Source organism: Ambystoma mexicanum, chromosome 7p, assembly GCF_040938575.1.
Source record: "Ambystoma mexicanum isolate Mex_15411 chromosome 7p, UKY_AmexF1_1, whole genome shotgun sequence".
Classification (NCBI taxonomy): Eukaryota; Metazoa; Chordata; class Amphibia; order Caudata; family Ambystomatidae; genus Ambystoma; species Ambystoma mexicanum.
This window is the reverse complement of record NC_090939.1, coordinates 477516781-477533006: the sequence shown is the minus strand read 5'-3', so window position 1 is coordinate 477533006 and position 16226 is coordinate 477516781. Positions and strand designations below refer to the sequence as shown.

Sequence of the window (16226 nt, the reverse complement as noted above, 5' to 3'; positions counted from 1 at the left end):
TGGGGTGAGGGATTGTAATTCAGTAGTAGAACAAAGAGGCAATCCACTATCTTTGATGAAGGGGTCTGGGGATTTGCGAAACTGACTCCCCAGGCCATTGCCGGGGGGCCAGAAACCAATGAGTGAAAGGAGGACAGGGCTTTAGCAGGGGAGAAGGTTGCTCTGTTGTTTTAGTTTATTACTTGAAATTCCAGGTGTTTTATGAGCTTAACGAGTAGCAACTTTTTGGAGACAACAGATGTAGTGACTAAGTAAGTAAGCCTGGATGGATATACGATCATTCAGAAACTTGCAAAAAAGGCGCAGGAAGGTAGACTCTCAGGTGGTTTGATTACAGCAATAAAGAATTTAATTTTGTTGGACTCAAAGGTCATCTCAAATGAGGTTTATGGTATACTTGCTTGTACAATAAGATTTAAAAATTTGCTAAATGAAACTCTGGTATTATTATTCAATATTTACAGTAATCCTAAATGTGTCCAATTTACCCAGGTTTTATTCTAACCAATGCAAATCTGTGAAGATTTTAGTTGTGAACAATCTGGTGTTCACATTGTGTTGGGTGGTGATTTGAATGAATTATGTTTGGACACTAAGGGCTGTGGGCTTTCCAAAACATGAGGTCGAATGAAGGGAAAAGAATGGCATGCTTTCTTTGACAAGTGTGGATTATCGATTATCAATGGCAACGTAAAAGGAGATTTAACCGTGAAAGATACATGAAAGAATGCTTTATTTTCGTGATATTGACTATATTTCATTATCAGACAGTTTCTATGTTGCATGTTTGGAATTGCAAATCCCACAATCAATTTTAAGCAATCATAATCCATTAATAGCAAAATTTGAGTTCAGAACTCAATGCGATGTCCAGACCAGATTTTCTAATTTGGTTTTTATCGAATGGTGGGAATAGAATGGGGGAAAATATTTTTAGACAGGTACAGGTGCCAGGAACATTTCGCTGACTTGATAAGCTCTACGTCCCAACTAGAAAAAATCAATATATTAAAGGTGGGCTCCTTTAATTCTCTGCTGGACAGATTTTGTGTAGTTGTAAGGGGCGGGGTCCAAGAAATCTAAGATGACGACTCATCAGTTTGATCAAGTGGTACAGGAAAGGAAGAAAAGACTATGAAAAGAAATTTGGTATGTAAGAAGGTCTCAGGAGTGTTGGGATTCAATGACGGAGCGGATTAAGAAAATGAGACTAGCATATAAGAACTGGTATAAGTTGCATAAGTATTGTTGTTCTCATTTAGAAGGAGAAAGAATGTTACGTATGTTTATCGAAAAGGATTCATGTAACTTCTGGCAGGTTTCGAATGCCTTAGTCTGTCCACAGGATGGTAAGCAAGATAACCCTATCTCGGGGGATGCATGGGGTAAATATTTTGAATTGATCTATAGGCGCCCTTTGGTATCAGTGAAGGTACAAGGTATCAATAGGGTTTTGAACATGGGGTGGATTCTATTGAAGGCCTCATTAGAAAGGCTACTAATTCGAGAGCAGCAGGGCACAATAGTCTATCAAATGTTACATTAAAGCTTAACCCAAGGTCATGGGTAATCTTGTTTTTGATTTTTTTCAACAGTGTTGGCAAAAAAAAATGACACTGAGTTTGTGGAAGCGCTCTCTGATTGTGCTTATTTTTAAGAAAGGCGACAGGAACTATATTACTGCTGTATAGTGAAAGCAAAATCTTTGCTAGTTTGTTGTTGCACGAATTGGAAACCTGGGCAGTGGAGGCTGGTCGATTGTCAAAATTCCAGACTGGTTTTAGAATGGATATTTCGACCTCCCTAAATGGTTTTGTTATCTCTACCATTCAAGCATTTACATGGACTGATTCATCGCGTCAGGTCTTTGTCATGGTGATTAATTTTTCCATGGCATTTGACATGGTGAATCTCTCCTGCCTTTGGGAGAAACTACACGCCTGGGGTATTCCAGACAGCCTATTGGCCATTTTGATGCATTTCCATGATGGACTGTCCTGCTGGTGCGATTGAACAGGCAGGGATCAACTTATACCTATCTGATCTGGGTGATTGATTGCTTGAGCAAAGTGAGTTTCGCTTCTGTGAGGTTGGGAGACATTCGGCTATCATATCTAACATATGTGGATGATGTTATCTTGGTAGATAGGACGCAGATTGGACTACAGAGACTGGCTGGTGCACTGGAAAAATATGCCCTGCTAAATGAACTAGAAATTAATTGTTCTAAAACAAATGTGTTAAGGTTTTATAAGAATGGCTTAAAGCCTCTTGAGTTTAGATGGTTGCTGCAAAATGAAACTTTGGACCCAGATGAATATTACCTATTTGGGGTCAGTATTAGATGCGACCCCTAATAAGGGGAATGTTTGGGGCAGACTAAAAGTTAAAGCTGAATATTTGGCAATCTAGATGAAAAAGATATGTAAAACATTGTGTAGGTTCTCGCTGATTCCATTTTAAAATTTCTACATTTTGAAGGTGGTTCCTATAGTAATGTATGGAATGGAAATTGCATCTGTATTTCGTGAAATGGATTGGGAATGAGTGGAGGCGCTAATCTGGAAGAAGTCTTTACATCTGCCAAATTGTCTCCAAATCGCTGCTTTGCGATTGGAGTTGGGTCTGGCCTCATTGAGATATACCAATAAATGGAAAATGTAAACTCTGAATAGACTTTTGTTAAATGCTCCGCAGGGTACCCTATACAATAATTTGGGTGTAGCTTTAATAGAGTATCGGTCTACCCAGTTGGTTCATTTTTCTAAAGCAAATATTAGGAGAGTGCAATGTGTGCAGTGTCCTATTAATAGCCAACCCACTGCTGTTAAAGAAAAAACCGAGAGAACTGGATTGGTGTATAACGATGGAGAAGACCAATTCATATAAATTGTACAAAAGTCTCTCCCCCTGTGCAAAACCGATGTGCCTCTGTATTTGAGAAGGATCCCCAATCCTTAATGGAGGGGGCAATTCTTAAGACTAAGGCTCAATTTATTGTTAAGAGGAGAAATCCAGCAGCGAGAAGGGGATCGAGTAGGCAACTGTTTGTTATGCAATAAGCCAAGTATGGTGCAAACCCGGGTACACATACTGGTAGAATGTGAGGTACCAGATGCACAGCGGCGAGCCCTATGGAAAAGATTCTTTTGGAACCTCGATTATGTGAACAAGGATGAGTTATTCAGGAGGTTGACAAGTGGAAAGGAAACACTTTTATTAATTGCATCCTAAAATGGTGAGGACAGGTTAAGATAATTGATAATGTGTAATGTATCTCACTACTTGATTTGTGCATTTAATGAGGGCATCATATGATATACCAGTTGTTGATTTGTGGCACCCCATGGTGTATTTTTACAGGGGCCGGTGGTGCCGAGTAGTAGTTTAGAAGGCAGTAGTTGGACATGGTAAACTGGTAAGCTTAAAAGATGTTTGTTACGTGTAAATTGTGCCTCTGATTTTATGTGTTTGGGAGGTTGTGATTAATTGAAAGTGATGTTTATGAATGAGTATTTTCATGAATTTTTGGTTGTATTTATTGTTGTAAAAATGTTAAGTGAAAAGATTGTGTGTTTATTATCTGGTTTTGTTCTCTTTTCTTTATTGTATTGTTTTTTTTATTGTATTGGTTTTAATTGTTGTGTAAGGTTGACTAGAATCAGCCAATATCATAAAAACGAAATTGCAATTACGTGGATTACTTAGCCAGGTGATCTCTGACAGGGGAACTCAATTTGTTTTTAAATGTTGTCAGAATTGGAAAAATACTTAGGTTGTTATTTGAAATCTGGGGAGAGTTGGATGGACCTAGTGTGGTTAGCAGAATTCTGTTATATCAACTCTTCAAACGTTTCCACATCTGTGTCCTCTTTCTTTGTTAACCCGGGGTTTCATCCTCCATTTTTACAGGAAATCATGTCGGAGGAGGTTCTGTTTCCCGATGTGGAAGACAGGATTAAGATCATGGGGGACAATTTGCATGAGACGCTAAGGCATTAGAACAAAGTAAGGTAGGATATAAGAATTATGCTGATTTATGTTTACCGCTCAGTGGCGAGGTATGTAGAAGGAAAATCTGTCTGGCTGTCAACAAGGAATAACGCCCTAAGAGGGAAGAATACATTTAGCTCACAGTTTACTGGTCCTTTTGAAATTGAAAGTGTTATCTCTCCTGTGATTGTAAAATGAAAGTTACATCCTAGTTTAAATATTCATCCGACCTTTCGTGTAAATCTGTTGAAACCATGCTCCAAGGAAACTAGGCTTCAGGGGATTCCAGATTGGTAGACATAGGAGGGTCTCAGAATGGATAAGAAGTACAAACATTTTTGGATTCCAGGTTTTTCCAAGGGAGGTTGCAGTATTTAGTGGATTGGAAAGGATATGGACCTGAGGAAAGGTCTTGGGAATCGGCAGAAAATGTTCATGTTCCTCAATTGGTTGCTCTATTTCATCAGGCAAATCCTAGAAAACCAGACTCTGGGACAGTGGGGGTACTTGTCAGATTTGGGCTGAGAAGTAGAACTGTTCACAGGATAGGTGGCATTGTGGCACCCAGGAAAAGGCAGAGCAGTGTGTTGGTGGAGTTGGGTTATGAATGTGAAGAGCAGGGGGTGTACCTTTTGTATTCATTAACTAAAGTCCTGTAGGGGATTGAGTCAATCACATTCCAAGATGGAGGCAGTTAAATCCAAGATTGATTGGTGGAAAGGCGGCTGCGAGTTGGCATGGACCCTTCAACATAATTCAACACTGCCTTTCATCCAGGTCACTGACTACGAAGGTTGCAGACTTAAGAAGCTAAAGAAAAGTTTGAGTTTGAAGAAAAATGAACTTTTAAGAAGAAGAACACACCTTTTGACTGCAAGACATTACAAGCAGCATAGGAGATAAGTAATATTTTATAGTTAATTTTGAATACAATAAGTAAATCAGTGTATAGTAGTTAAGTAGGCTGTTAGTTTAGCTAACTTGCCGTGGGTTACGGCTTATGTAGGAAAGTTTACATACACTTTTGTAAGTTTCACCTAAAGTCTTGAACATTATAGAGAAGCGTTATTTTGAAAAGTCAGGCGCACACTACAAAGAAGAGAGCGTGGCATGGTATTGGCAGAGTGCTGTGTTGTTTTTCTCTCTTCGAGGTTGTATGGTACTCTCCACCTCACAGAGTTACGTTTTACTAATTTTGAACGATGCATCCTCTTACCCTTAGCCAGGCTAGAGGAAAGCACTTTATAACGTGGGCACGCGAATGCTGGATTCCTTATCATGTAGACGCATCACTAGGCAACGCGAGGCATATTGAAGGGAGTGCAGTGAAAAGAGTTATCAATTATTGTGCAGGGAGCACAGTGAAAAGTGTTATCAGTTACTGCACGGGGAGCGCAGTGAAAAGAGTTATCCGTTGAAAGTACAGAGTTTTAATTTACATTAGTACACAGGAACTAAAGGGAGTTGATTTGAGTAATGCCTTCAGTCTGTTAGAGAGCACCCAGTTTCCACAAAAGTACACAGAAAAGAGTCAGTCCAGAGAAGTTAACAAGAGACACAGTAATGATCCAGTGATTCCTTAAAGACAGCATGGAGAGAAACTATTAAGCCTTCCAGCTGCTAGAGGTAGCAAACAGGTACTCTAAAACCGTATACTGAGAAAAGTGGCAATTGATGGTAATTGATGTAGAGTAAAGGGTACAATTATGCTAAACATCTTTTATGTTTATTCATAGATTCTCAAGTAGTGCCCGAAGTTGTTTGAAGGCAGAAGGAATATGAGTGCTGTGAACTGGTAGTTTGTTATTTAGTAAACTTCCCCTTCCCCTGAGAGGTGTCTATTCTCCAGCTTGAAACTGAGGGTCCCCCGAGGTGTCTATTCTCCAACTTGTAACTGAGGGCTTGAAGTACAACAGTTCTGAGGGGTTATTGGGGTTCATCGCCAATCTCTGCGGGCAAGGTAAGCTGAGACCTTACAGCGTGTGCTGCCATTTTCACCCAGAAGAGCTCTACCATGTGACATCTAATGGGCATGAACATTCAGGTTAAACTAGTCCCTCGGGACAATAAAAACATTCAGGCTCATTACAAGTTTGCCGGTCTGGATATAAGGTGCCGATAAGAATGACTACTGGCACCTTTCGGGACCTGCGAATTCCAAGTCTGCCGGTAGACCTGATCTGCTGGTAGATCAGGCCCATACTGGCAGATAAATGCCTGTTACTGTTACTAGTGGTGCCCGTGATTCGGGCAACCCCATCCCATGGAGTCTATGGGACTCCATGGAATGGGAAGTTACTAGCGTCTCTGCCGCCCGTAATATCCAAGTTATGCTGGAATATCGGGTGGCGGAGATGGTACGGTAGATCCCCGGTATCCCACCAGAATTACTGACAGGATACCAGAGAACTTAGAATGAGCCCCGATGTGTTAGAGGAAGGTGGGAATAGCATGCCAAAATGCACTGAAAAGTTTAGGGTTGAGCATCTGAAAGTTAATAAAAGGAGTGGGCCTTTTTGTTGCTTGTGAATGGGTCAATAGGTAGGGTGATGTTCGTTTGGCTTGCAAAGCAAATGTGAAGAAACCTTTAGCCTAATAAAAATCTGAAAATTAAAACAATTCTTTTTTTATTTATGCAGTGGAAAATGAGAGTAATGTTGCCACGCAACATAACATCTCTTAAGCCCCAGAGGCTGTTTCGAATCATTGACAATCTTGTTATGGAAAATGGAATAAAAGTCTACTGAAAAAAGGGTTCTATGTCATATTTCTGCATTTTAAAGTCTGAACACAAAAAAGACTGCTTTTCTTGCCGCCCGTTTTTGTGTTGGTTTTAAAATGCAGAAATATTCCCAATTGCCCCCTTCCTTCCCCACCCTGACCATCTCCTGCGGATTCTCTCATTAATCAGTGGGGTTTTTCCGCCAACCCCCTATTTCCCCACCCACCACCCCTTTGCCCCCTTCCTTCCCCACCCTGACCATCTCCTGCGGATTCTCTCATTAATCAGTGGGGTTTAACCGCCAACCCCCTATTTCCCCACCCACCACCCCTTTCCCGCCTCAACACATGCATCCTCCCCTCACACATATGCACACAGACACATAGATGCACACACACACCGACGGACAAAAACTCACCTCTCACTCCTGCAACAACTCTGCTGGGGCTCACAGAGGCAGTCAGCCCCTGCGCATACCCGTGTGCGGCAGAGACATGACAGTTCGATTTAGAAAAAGCTCTCTGTGTGGTCACGGACCGGTCTTTTTTTAAATTTATATTTTTTTTTTTATCGATTTTTACAAAAAGGTCTTTTGACTTAATACCGAAAAAATATCTGAGGACATTCTAAAATAGCAGGTGAGACTAAGGAAGGGAATTATAAGGATGACCTGCTAGCCACAATTGGGGCAGTAATTGGCAAAATGATCACCATAGAACCCTTACATAATGAGATACAGATAACCATGGTGATGTGGTGCAAATCTTGTGAGGGAGGTGATCAGCCCGTAGTCCAGTGGAGCTTTTTATAACCCTGATCAGGACTTCATCAGCAACCAGATGGAGCACCCTGAAGTAGGGATGTTCTATAACCACATTTTAGATTGAGAGGAAAATCCTATTACAGATCAGGATTGCACCGTAAAGGAGGAATCAAGGGTTATAATGAAAACTGAAACACAATTGTACTTGCAAGATGGATTGTTGACCTGCAAGACTATCTCAGGGCACATCCAGTGGTTAGTCCCTGTTTCCTTCCCTGGGATTACGTCCCACCATGCCTGTGATATAATAATGGTAGGTCAGGGGTGGGGGGCACAGAAGACATTTTAGGTTTTCATTTTCATATTGGCCACATAACTTCCAGCTCAAAGTGTTAAGTGTGCCCCCAATTTCAACCCAGTTCTCCAACGCATATATATGCCAACTTTTGAAGTACATCCCAACTTTTGAAGAAGGGTTTAAGTTTAACCCTTCCATGGTCTGATCTGCAAATTGACTTCATTGGGTCCAGTCCAGAGATCATCACGTTGGAACAGGTACATACATACTGTGATGTGTTTGCTGTTATCGTCGATAGAATATATCCCTACCCTTATTGCAGCACACATACTACTGCTACGCTACTGGTGAATCACATATTTTCCAGATTTGGTCTACCCCAGACGACAGACTCAGATTGTGGAAGCCCTGTTACAATTGCAGCAATGTCCAAAATGTAGCAGATCTTTGTTGTTAAGAGGAAACTCTCTATAAAATACAGGTCGGCCTCAAGTGGTGGTGCAGAATGGTGCAATAGGACCATTATGAATGTGCTCAAAATGTTTGTGGGAAAAGCGGAGTCTGGTTGTGACTTGCGACTTTGACTAGTGTTCATGGCCATAAGGATTTCCCCTTCAAGGCCCACACATCTAAGCCTGCATGACCTGATTCCTGGCAGGAAGATGGTGCTTCCCTAACACTTAGAAAACAGCATTACATGGATGGTGATAGACCTTAAAGAAAACAAGGTTAGAGTGTGCACGGGTGACATGATTTTGGGTTGTATTGCAATAGTAGTGATTTACTAATAGTGGTAAACAGACTTGGAAAAGAAGGAGTCAGAATGAGACAGCTCAAAAGCAGAGCTGGCAGTAGCAAGTGGTCATTTCAGTAAAAGATGCATAGGGACTGACTGAGAGGTGAACAGAAGTATTTCCAGGACAGAGACGGGAGGATGACGCAGATTACTGAGACGCTTGAAGATTCATGAATGATTCAAGCAAAAGTAAGCTGATCAGACTGGATAGGGATTAGGCAAAATGAAGGAAAAGCATTTGAAGCAACAAGATAAGGTATGACAAATAACATTTTGGGTGAACAATGCAATATGGCAAGTAAATAGCACAATATGATATAAAATACACACCTTGGGGAATTCCACTATTCTTGACTTGGGGCTCAACCACTTGAATGGTGTCATCTTCAAGATAAAAGTATATTTTACATTGCCTAATTCGGTAAGTTTCTTCTCTCCTTTCAGTAATCACCTCTTGAAAGTAGGCATCAAAAGAAAGGACCTACAGAAATAAAATGATACAAATGTGAATAGTCAACTTTCAGACCTCTACTTAAAGAATAACTGTTTGTTTCTTTTAGGAGTACATATATATGATATATGATATGATAGTTTATTTATAACACGCTTAATACCCCGAGGTTTCTAAGCGCCGACCCGGGGATCGAACCTGTGTTGCTCCGTGTTGTCTTGCTTCCAAGGTGAGCACGTTGCCCCTGAGCTATCCTCCCAGGATCACATGTATATTTTGCTTTTGAAAGATGTCAGTACATTGGGAAAACACAAGTGCAACCTCAGCTCCAATGTGTGTATCACCATTTCAATATTTTAAAATGAATATAATCTAGAGGGAAGTCCTCAGAATTAAATATAACTACAACTGCATTCTCATCATATTATAAAATAGGCCATATTTAATAAACTGCAATATATGTGAGTTTAACAATGTATTAAGAAAGTAAGGTTAGAACAAGTCATGTTTTTCAGAATTTACAATAAAAAGCACTGGTTGTGGTCTTCATGCTTATCACATTATCTCTCTGAAGTTTCCAAGTTTGCAATTTTTCTGTGATGAACCATTGGGTAAGTGCATTCAAATATGACAGTCTTGAAATAGATCAATATAAGGTGAGCCTTGGCGCATGATAAGGCAAACATTCTTATGGTAGCACAGATGCAGCCACTCCATATTCCATGAAAGCATGGTTAGTATATGTCAAATATTATTGTTTGATTCTGCAACACTTGATGTACTTTTAATTGTAGCAGAGTTATCAAAGAAATGTTAATTTGCTTGTAACTGGTCTACATATGTTCAGTTATCTTGCATTCCAGCAGGTCTTGGTGGAAGCGTGCCAGATTTAACTTTGATAATAACAGCTATTGATTAACTAACCTCTGTATCTTTGTTTGCCAATATAAACATTAATCTATGGTGGGTGGTGTCAAACAGCTTGCAAGAGGCCCGCATTCCTGTTGTGCTCAGCTTAACTTTCTCACAGACAGGACAGAAACTAGTAGGCAAAGCATAGAGGTGCCTGGTGGTGCTGAGAAGAGTGTTACGAGGGCCGCCACAAGCTGACCCTCTATAGACTATGCCCTTTCTCCCTTCACCAAGATTGGTCTGGTGGAGCAAAGATGGAATGCTCAGCTTTCTGTATGCCTGCATTGGCCCAGCCATCTCTTTGCCTATAAATGGGGGGAGGGAGCTGTGGGTTGATGAGTAAACCAGAGCTGCAGGGGTGAATGCTAGGGGAAATATGTCAGGTTATTCAAGGAACAGGCTGCAGCTAACCAGGTGCAGCAGCATGTAAAAGTCTATTAGAAAAGAGCACTGCAGCATCGGCGGATAGGGTGGACCTCAGCACAGGGAAATTGTTGGGATGCAAGCACTGTCTATAGAGAAGTCCCCTTGTTCCCACTCTACAAAGGCTGATGTATTTAACAGTGAAGGAGTCGGCTGTGGATCCCATTGGGTGTCCAATTAGACTATGACGGCAGTGGCTTTACAAACGGACATCATCTACCCATAAGGGCTGTAATCACAGCTGATTACCTTCATGCTTTGTTGATCCTCAGGGTCTGTCTCCATGCACAATAGTCTTACATGCCATGAAAGCCCTATATAGTCTTAAAAAATGTTGTAAATCTAAACAACATGAGTTTGAGTAAAAACCTTTGTAAATATGCAAATGCAACACCCTAAACATATAGGGAAATATAAACAGAGAGAATACCAGAAAAACATGAGTGTTTCTGCTATTACAATGATGGTACTGATGCCATGGTGCTTTAATGTCTCTGTCATTTTATATTAAGCCTCGAGCCTGCTGCATCCAAGAAAACATCTAAAGTTGTTGATTGTGTGGCTGACTGTAGGCAGTGAGAAAAAAGTTATCATTTTAGCTATTGTTTCAAGGATGATATTCCTCTCTCTCTCTCTCTTTTACAAAGTCTTTCCCAGGGAAGTTAAGCACATGGAGTAATAACAATGTATGTCTTTAACATTAGTCCGACGGAAATGCAATAGTTGCAAAAGATGTGTTATGGTGTGAACCAAGCCTCAGGTTGAGGCATTGCCAAAATACTGAATCGGGCTTTAAATCTACGGCCCTCTAGTGAGGTTTTAGGACCGCCGAGTACGTGGCGGAGTGACCAGTAGAACAAGTAATACAAGAAATAATTTCTCAAAATGCAAAAAAGGCACTGTTATATGTTTTTCTATGAAGATCTCTCTTTCCCAAGAAAAAAGGGGCATCCTGCAAACTAACGGTTTCCGTCATTGGTCTAACAAATGTATCAATGTGGTAGTTGCAAAGCTATGTTTCACAGTGAGGAAGCTGCAAGGTCTGGGAACCATCTAGGGTGCCAAAATGATTGGTGTCATGGGAAAGGATGGTAGTGTATCTACTGTATTTTCCACAAGGTGCCGATTTCACTATTGCTAATTGTCCAATTAGGTCATTTGCAGGGGGATGGATTTGGAATGTCATGTATAATGTACTAACCAATAGAGCAGGGTAATGTATGTCGAACTCTAGATTTATAAATGGCAAGAGCCAGTAGGAGAGTAACTTAATTTTTGGAACATTATTGTAATTTTGTGGTTGCTGTCTATACAAATTGTGGCCAGATGTGGGTGGGTCGCAATTTCTCAGTCTTTGGGTCACTTGAGACTGAATGACCTCCCGGACGATAATTGCATGCATTAAAGTGTTGTCTTTCTGCAAAGTGTGCACCTCATTATTGTTTCCTAGATTTACTTGGAGTCAAACATCTGGTGACCCTTGCCGCATGCCATGGGTCACAGGTGCCTGGCCTTCAGTATCGCCCCACCTTTTACCCACAACTCCAATTTCCGCAGCCCCAGTTTGCCCCATATGGCCCAGGTGTCATGCAACAACAGCTAATATAATACCCAGCACCTTGGAATGCTGAAACGCCTACTAAAGAAATTACAACGTGTTCAAAGTGCAGTGGCAAGACTCCTGCTCAGACTACCACGAAGGGAACACATCACCCCAGTGCTAAAAATGCTACATTGGCTACCCATCAAACAACGAATAAGGTTCAAAACAATGTGCATAACACACAGAGCAATCCACAGCCAAGGTGCTGAATTCCTACAAAAGAAAATAAGCATCTACCGTCCAGCAAGACCACTCAGATCAAGCAACAACGTTTGCCTAACACCAAAACCATGCAATAAAAGTACATTTGGAAGGTCCTCATTCTCCCACCTGACAGCAAAAACATGGAATTGCCTCCCAAAAAAAATATGCAATACAAAAGATCACTTGAAATTCAGAAAACGACTTAAAATGCGGCTCTTTACATCAGAATCAGAAGGGAACGACTAGGAAAAATAAAGACTCTGCTGGAAACAGGATCAGAAGTGTGGGTTCTATAGAATCCTTTGTACATGGACATCCTGCAAAGACGAGGCGTGTGGTGACCTCAGTGTAAAGAGTTTGAAGCTGCAAAGAAAACTCAGTGAAGAACTTAGGCCCGGCAGCAGGCGTCGGGTGTCGGCGTCAGCATCCATTATCGGGACTCGACCACGGCTGGATTTCGCATCTTCACTCGTCTGAGTCTTTGTGGACTGCAGGTGGTAGAAAACCCACCGACGGATTCTCCACGGTTGTCAACGACCTTGACTTTCTCCGGCGGGACAAAGCGGTTGACGGTGATGGCAAGGCAGTCCTTTTTTTAAATGTTCTTAGGCAAGGGGGAGCATTACGGCTCCGGTTGTCGAGTAGCACAGCGTCAAGCTGTCCCCGCTTCTGGGCATCATGACTCGACGGGCTTCCAGCAGTCACGGAAGTCCTCCAAACCCCGGTCGACGACGATGGACTACGATGGTCTCTATGTCCTAGTGCTTTACTTCAAGATTTCTCAGCGGACCCCGTCTCCGGTTCACAGCCTTTCGGGACTAGCTTCCAGGGTGCCTCGATGAAGATCAGCTTCTGCACGATGTTCCCTCATAGTTTGGGGAGCGATCTCGTAGCCAGGCCCTCTCTTAGATCAGTCCTTGACAGACCTGACAGCTTTTAGATTTCGTCGATGGAAAGCAGCAGCAAACCTTCTTCTTCCAACTGAGCTTCAAGTATACGCAGCTTCAAATTTCAACTTCAGCTTCTGAACAAATTGGGAAGTGAGAGGTCCCCAGTTATACACATCTGTCCCTCATTCTGTAACGCTCACCTGACTCCCACGGAGGCGCTGGCCTGGTTCGCGCTGCTGTGTCCTCTTCTAAGGTGATGCGCAGGGTTCGGAAGACGGACTGGACCGGGCCCCCAAATCTGGTTTGTCTGGCTCGCAGAAGTATCCTTCTGTAGGCGAAAATAGGGGATTAACTGTCTGCGGGGTAATGCAATCAGCCTCCCACCTTCCCCTCTCACCCTCCTCGAAACCCTTCTGTGATTCCTCGTAGCGTCTCACCTTAGGGTCTGGAAGGACGAGCTCTCCATCCTGCTTCTGATGCAGGGGCGCGTTGGTATCCAGTTACTTCAATGGATTTTCGGATTGGTGAGAACCAAACTTGCTTGGCTTCCAGGTAAGTTTTTTGATAAGAGGTTCCCCTTGTGTCCATGCATTAATGTACTAATGCTAGTGTCTTTTTCACCATAGGGGCCGAGGTACGGAATTCCGGGGAACAGGCACCGACCCGAGATGAGAGGTGAAATCCTTGTAGAAATCAGGTAAGTCTTTAATGAGCGTTTTTTGGTAATGTCTTTTCATTCGCTCATTAACGCTGATGTCTCTTTTTCCCCTTAGGGACCGGGGTCTGGAAATGCCAGGATGCAGCGCGGACCCGAAATGAAGAGGGAATGAATCAACAGGTAAGTCTTAACATGGAGATTTAGCTTTCCTTATTCCCTTCTCTCTCTCACCTTTTGTTCTGGTCTTTTTCTTCCTAGGCGCTGGGGCGTGACTGCGAATCTGGATGATCGCTGCTGAACATGGAGGCACCCTGTAAAGGTGAGTGGAATGCGGCGCTGCAGCGATCGACGCGATGAGCTTTTAAATAAAAGTCTTCCTTTTCAGGATTGTCGGCGAGATGTCTCCGGGATGCGGATTTAGCAGGTAAGGACTTTTCCTTCTTCTGTTCTCTTCTTCTCTTCCTTTGCAGGTGATCCAGGATGCTGGCAGGCGTGGCAGAAGTCAGGATGCAGGAGCAGACACGGTGAGCGTCCAGCTGCTAGATGCAGAACAACGCGAAGCACGTGTGGCTGTTCGGGTGGGGTTTAAATAGCCTTGGAAGAAGTTCCAGGTATGTATCCTTCCTCCAATCAGGTACATATCCTTCCCCGACCACGCCCAGATGGTAAATTAGCCCCACAGGTAAAGTAGTTCCTTTCAGGCCTCAAGGAGGCCGGGATCCTGCAGCATGGTCTGCATCAGGTAAGTGCACCCAAGCACTTCCATAATGAGCCTGGCGCCTATGGCGCCAGGACTGATGTCTTTTATGAGCCTGGCGCCATAGGCGCCAGGACACTGTCCAAAGGGCCCCTATATGGGGTTGCTGGGTCCTTCCTTGGGGACTGGATGTCCGCTTTCGGGGACGCAGGGCTTGAACCGGATCCCCGGGAGCGGGCATCATGACACATTCCCACTGCTGAGCCAAGATCAGTCAGCCAATCAGAGAGAAGGGCATTCATGCAGGCAGGCAACCAAACAGGATCACAGTGCATTCAGGCCATTCTTTTCCACCCAGACACCCATAATAGGTATGTGGATTGGGGCAAGCACCCAGCCTTTCAGCATACCACACTGCATTCAGGTCAGTTTCAGGCAGGGCTGTCTCATTCTTTGTGTCTCACATGAGATACAAGACACCCATAACATAGAATGCATATTGGTCACACATTCTATTCACACAGGTGCCACCCCAAGGGTGCACCCACACCATACAGTCACTGGGAAGGCTCCAGCCAGTCTGGCCTGGACTTCCCCACAATATCATAAATGGTTCTTCCACCAAACAGCCAGTCAGGGGAAGGGACAGAGTCAGGGCTTCCCAGGACTTTGGGGAAACAAGGTAACAGGTCATAGAAACCAAGAGGCCACCAGGGCCATCTTGCCTTCTATTAGCAATCCATCGGTACCTATGGCAGGGCCTGGGTATCCCAAAATGGAGGCTACTCAGAGCACCTGTCAACTTCAGCATGGGGCTGCCACGAGCCCATACCCTGCTCTATGGGCCCACACAGGTGCCCAAAAACATACACTAGGGGTACAGGGTTATACCCCCACCCAGGGGTGCCATAAGGGTATCCCAAGGGCCTCTGTTCACCACAACCAGAAAGAGGAAGAGCTGCACTTCCAGGAGTCCCACATGGACTCCTGTGCAGAAAACAACACAGAACACACATGATAAGGGAGTACAGGACAAGGACATGGAAGCCCTGTCCCTCCAATGTATTTCCAGCATCACAGATTGGCACATGAAAGTAAGCATCCTGAAGGTCCAATGATACCAACCAGTCTTGGGGTTGGAGAGCCTGAAGGACAGGAGAAAGGTTAACCACCTTGAACTTGTCCTTCCTGAGGGACCTGTTCAAATTTCTTAAATCCAAGATGGGTCTCAATCCTCCGTCCTTTTTGGGAATCAGAACGTATGGGGAATACCAACCCTTGTTCCTTTCCGCTACAGGGACATGTTCTATTGCACCTTTCTCTAACAGGGTAAACATTTCCTGCACAAGGAGCGGATCCGGAATTTTGAAAGAGTTGTGCCCCTGTGGATGATCCTGAGACCTTTTTAAAAAAGGAAGGCAGTAACCTTGGGCCTCAGTTTCCACTGCCCAAGACTCTGAATTAATGAAGTATGCCCTGCTATTCGTTCAGATGGTGAGTAAGTCTGCCTCCCACCGGCGTCTTGCCCAATTAAGTCATCTGCAAGGGGATGGATTTCGAATGTCACATGTAATGTACTAACCAAAAGCGCAGGGTAATGTGTGTCGATCTTTGTTTATAAATGGCAAAAGCCAGTAGGAGAATAGGTATTTGCATCTACTTAATATCTGGAATATTGTTGTAATTTTGTGGTTTCGATCTATACAAATTGTGGGCAGATGTGGGTAGGTCGAGATTTCTCAGCCTTTGTGTCACTTGATGCTGATTGACCTCCCAGACGATAATTGCATACATTAAAGTGCTGTCTTCCTGTAAC

At 43.2% G+C, this 16226-nt stretch overlaps 1 protein-coding gene across 1 annotated transcript in view; it reads right to left on the bottom strand.

The window, feature by feature from the left end:
- The window catches only part of EFHC2 (EF-hand domain containing 2), a 369754-nt gene that overhangs the window by 262827 nt on the left and 90701 nt on the right, over positions 1 to 16226 (bottom strand). Inside the window, exon 3 of the mRNA XM_069636501.1 lies at positions 8903 to 9053. Within this exon, the coding sequence (XP_069492602.1) occupies positions 8903 to 9053 (151 nt within the window). The remainder of the gene's footprint in view (positions 1 to 8902; positions 9054 to 16226) is intronic.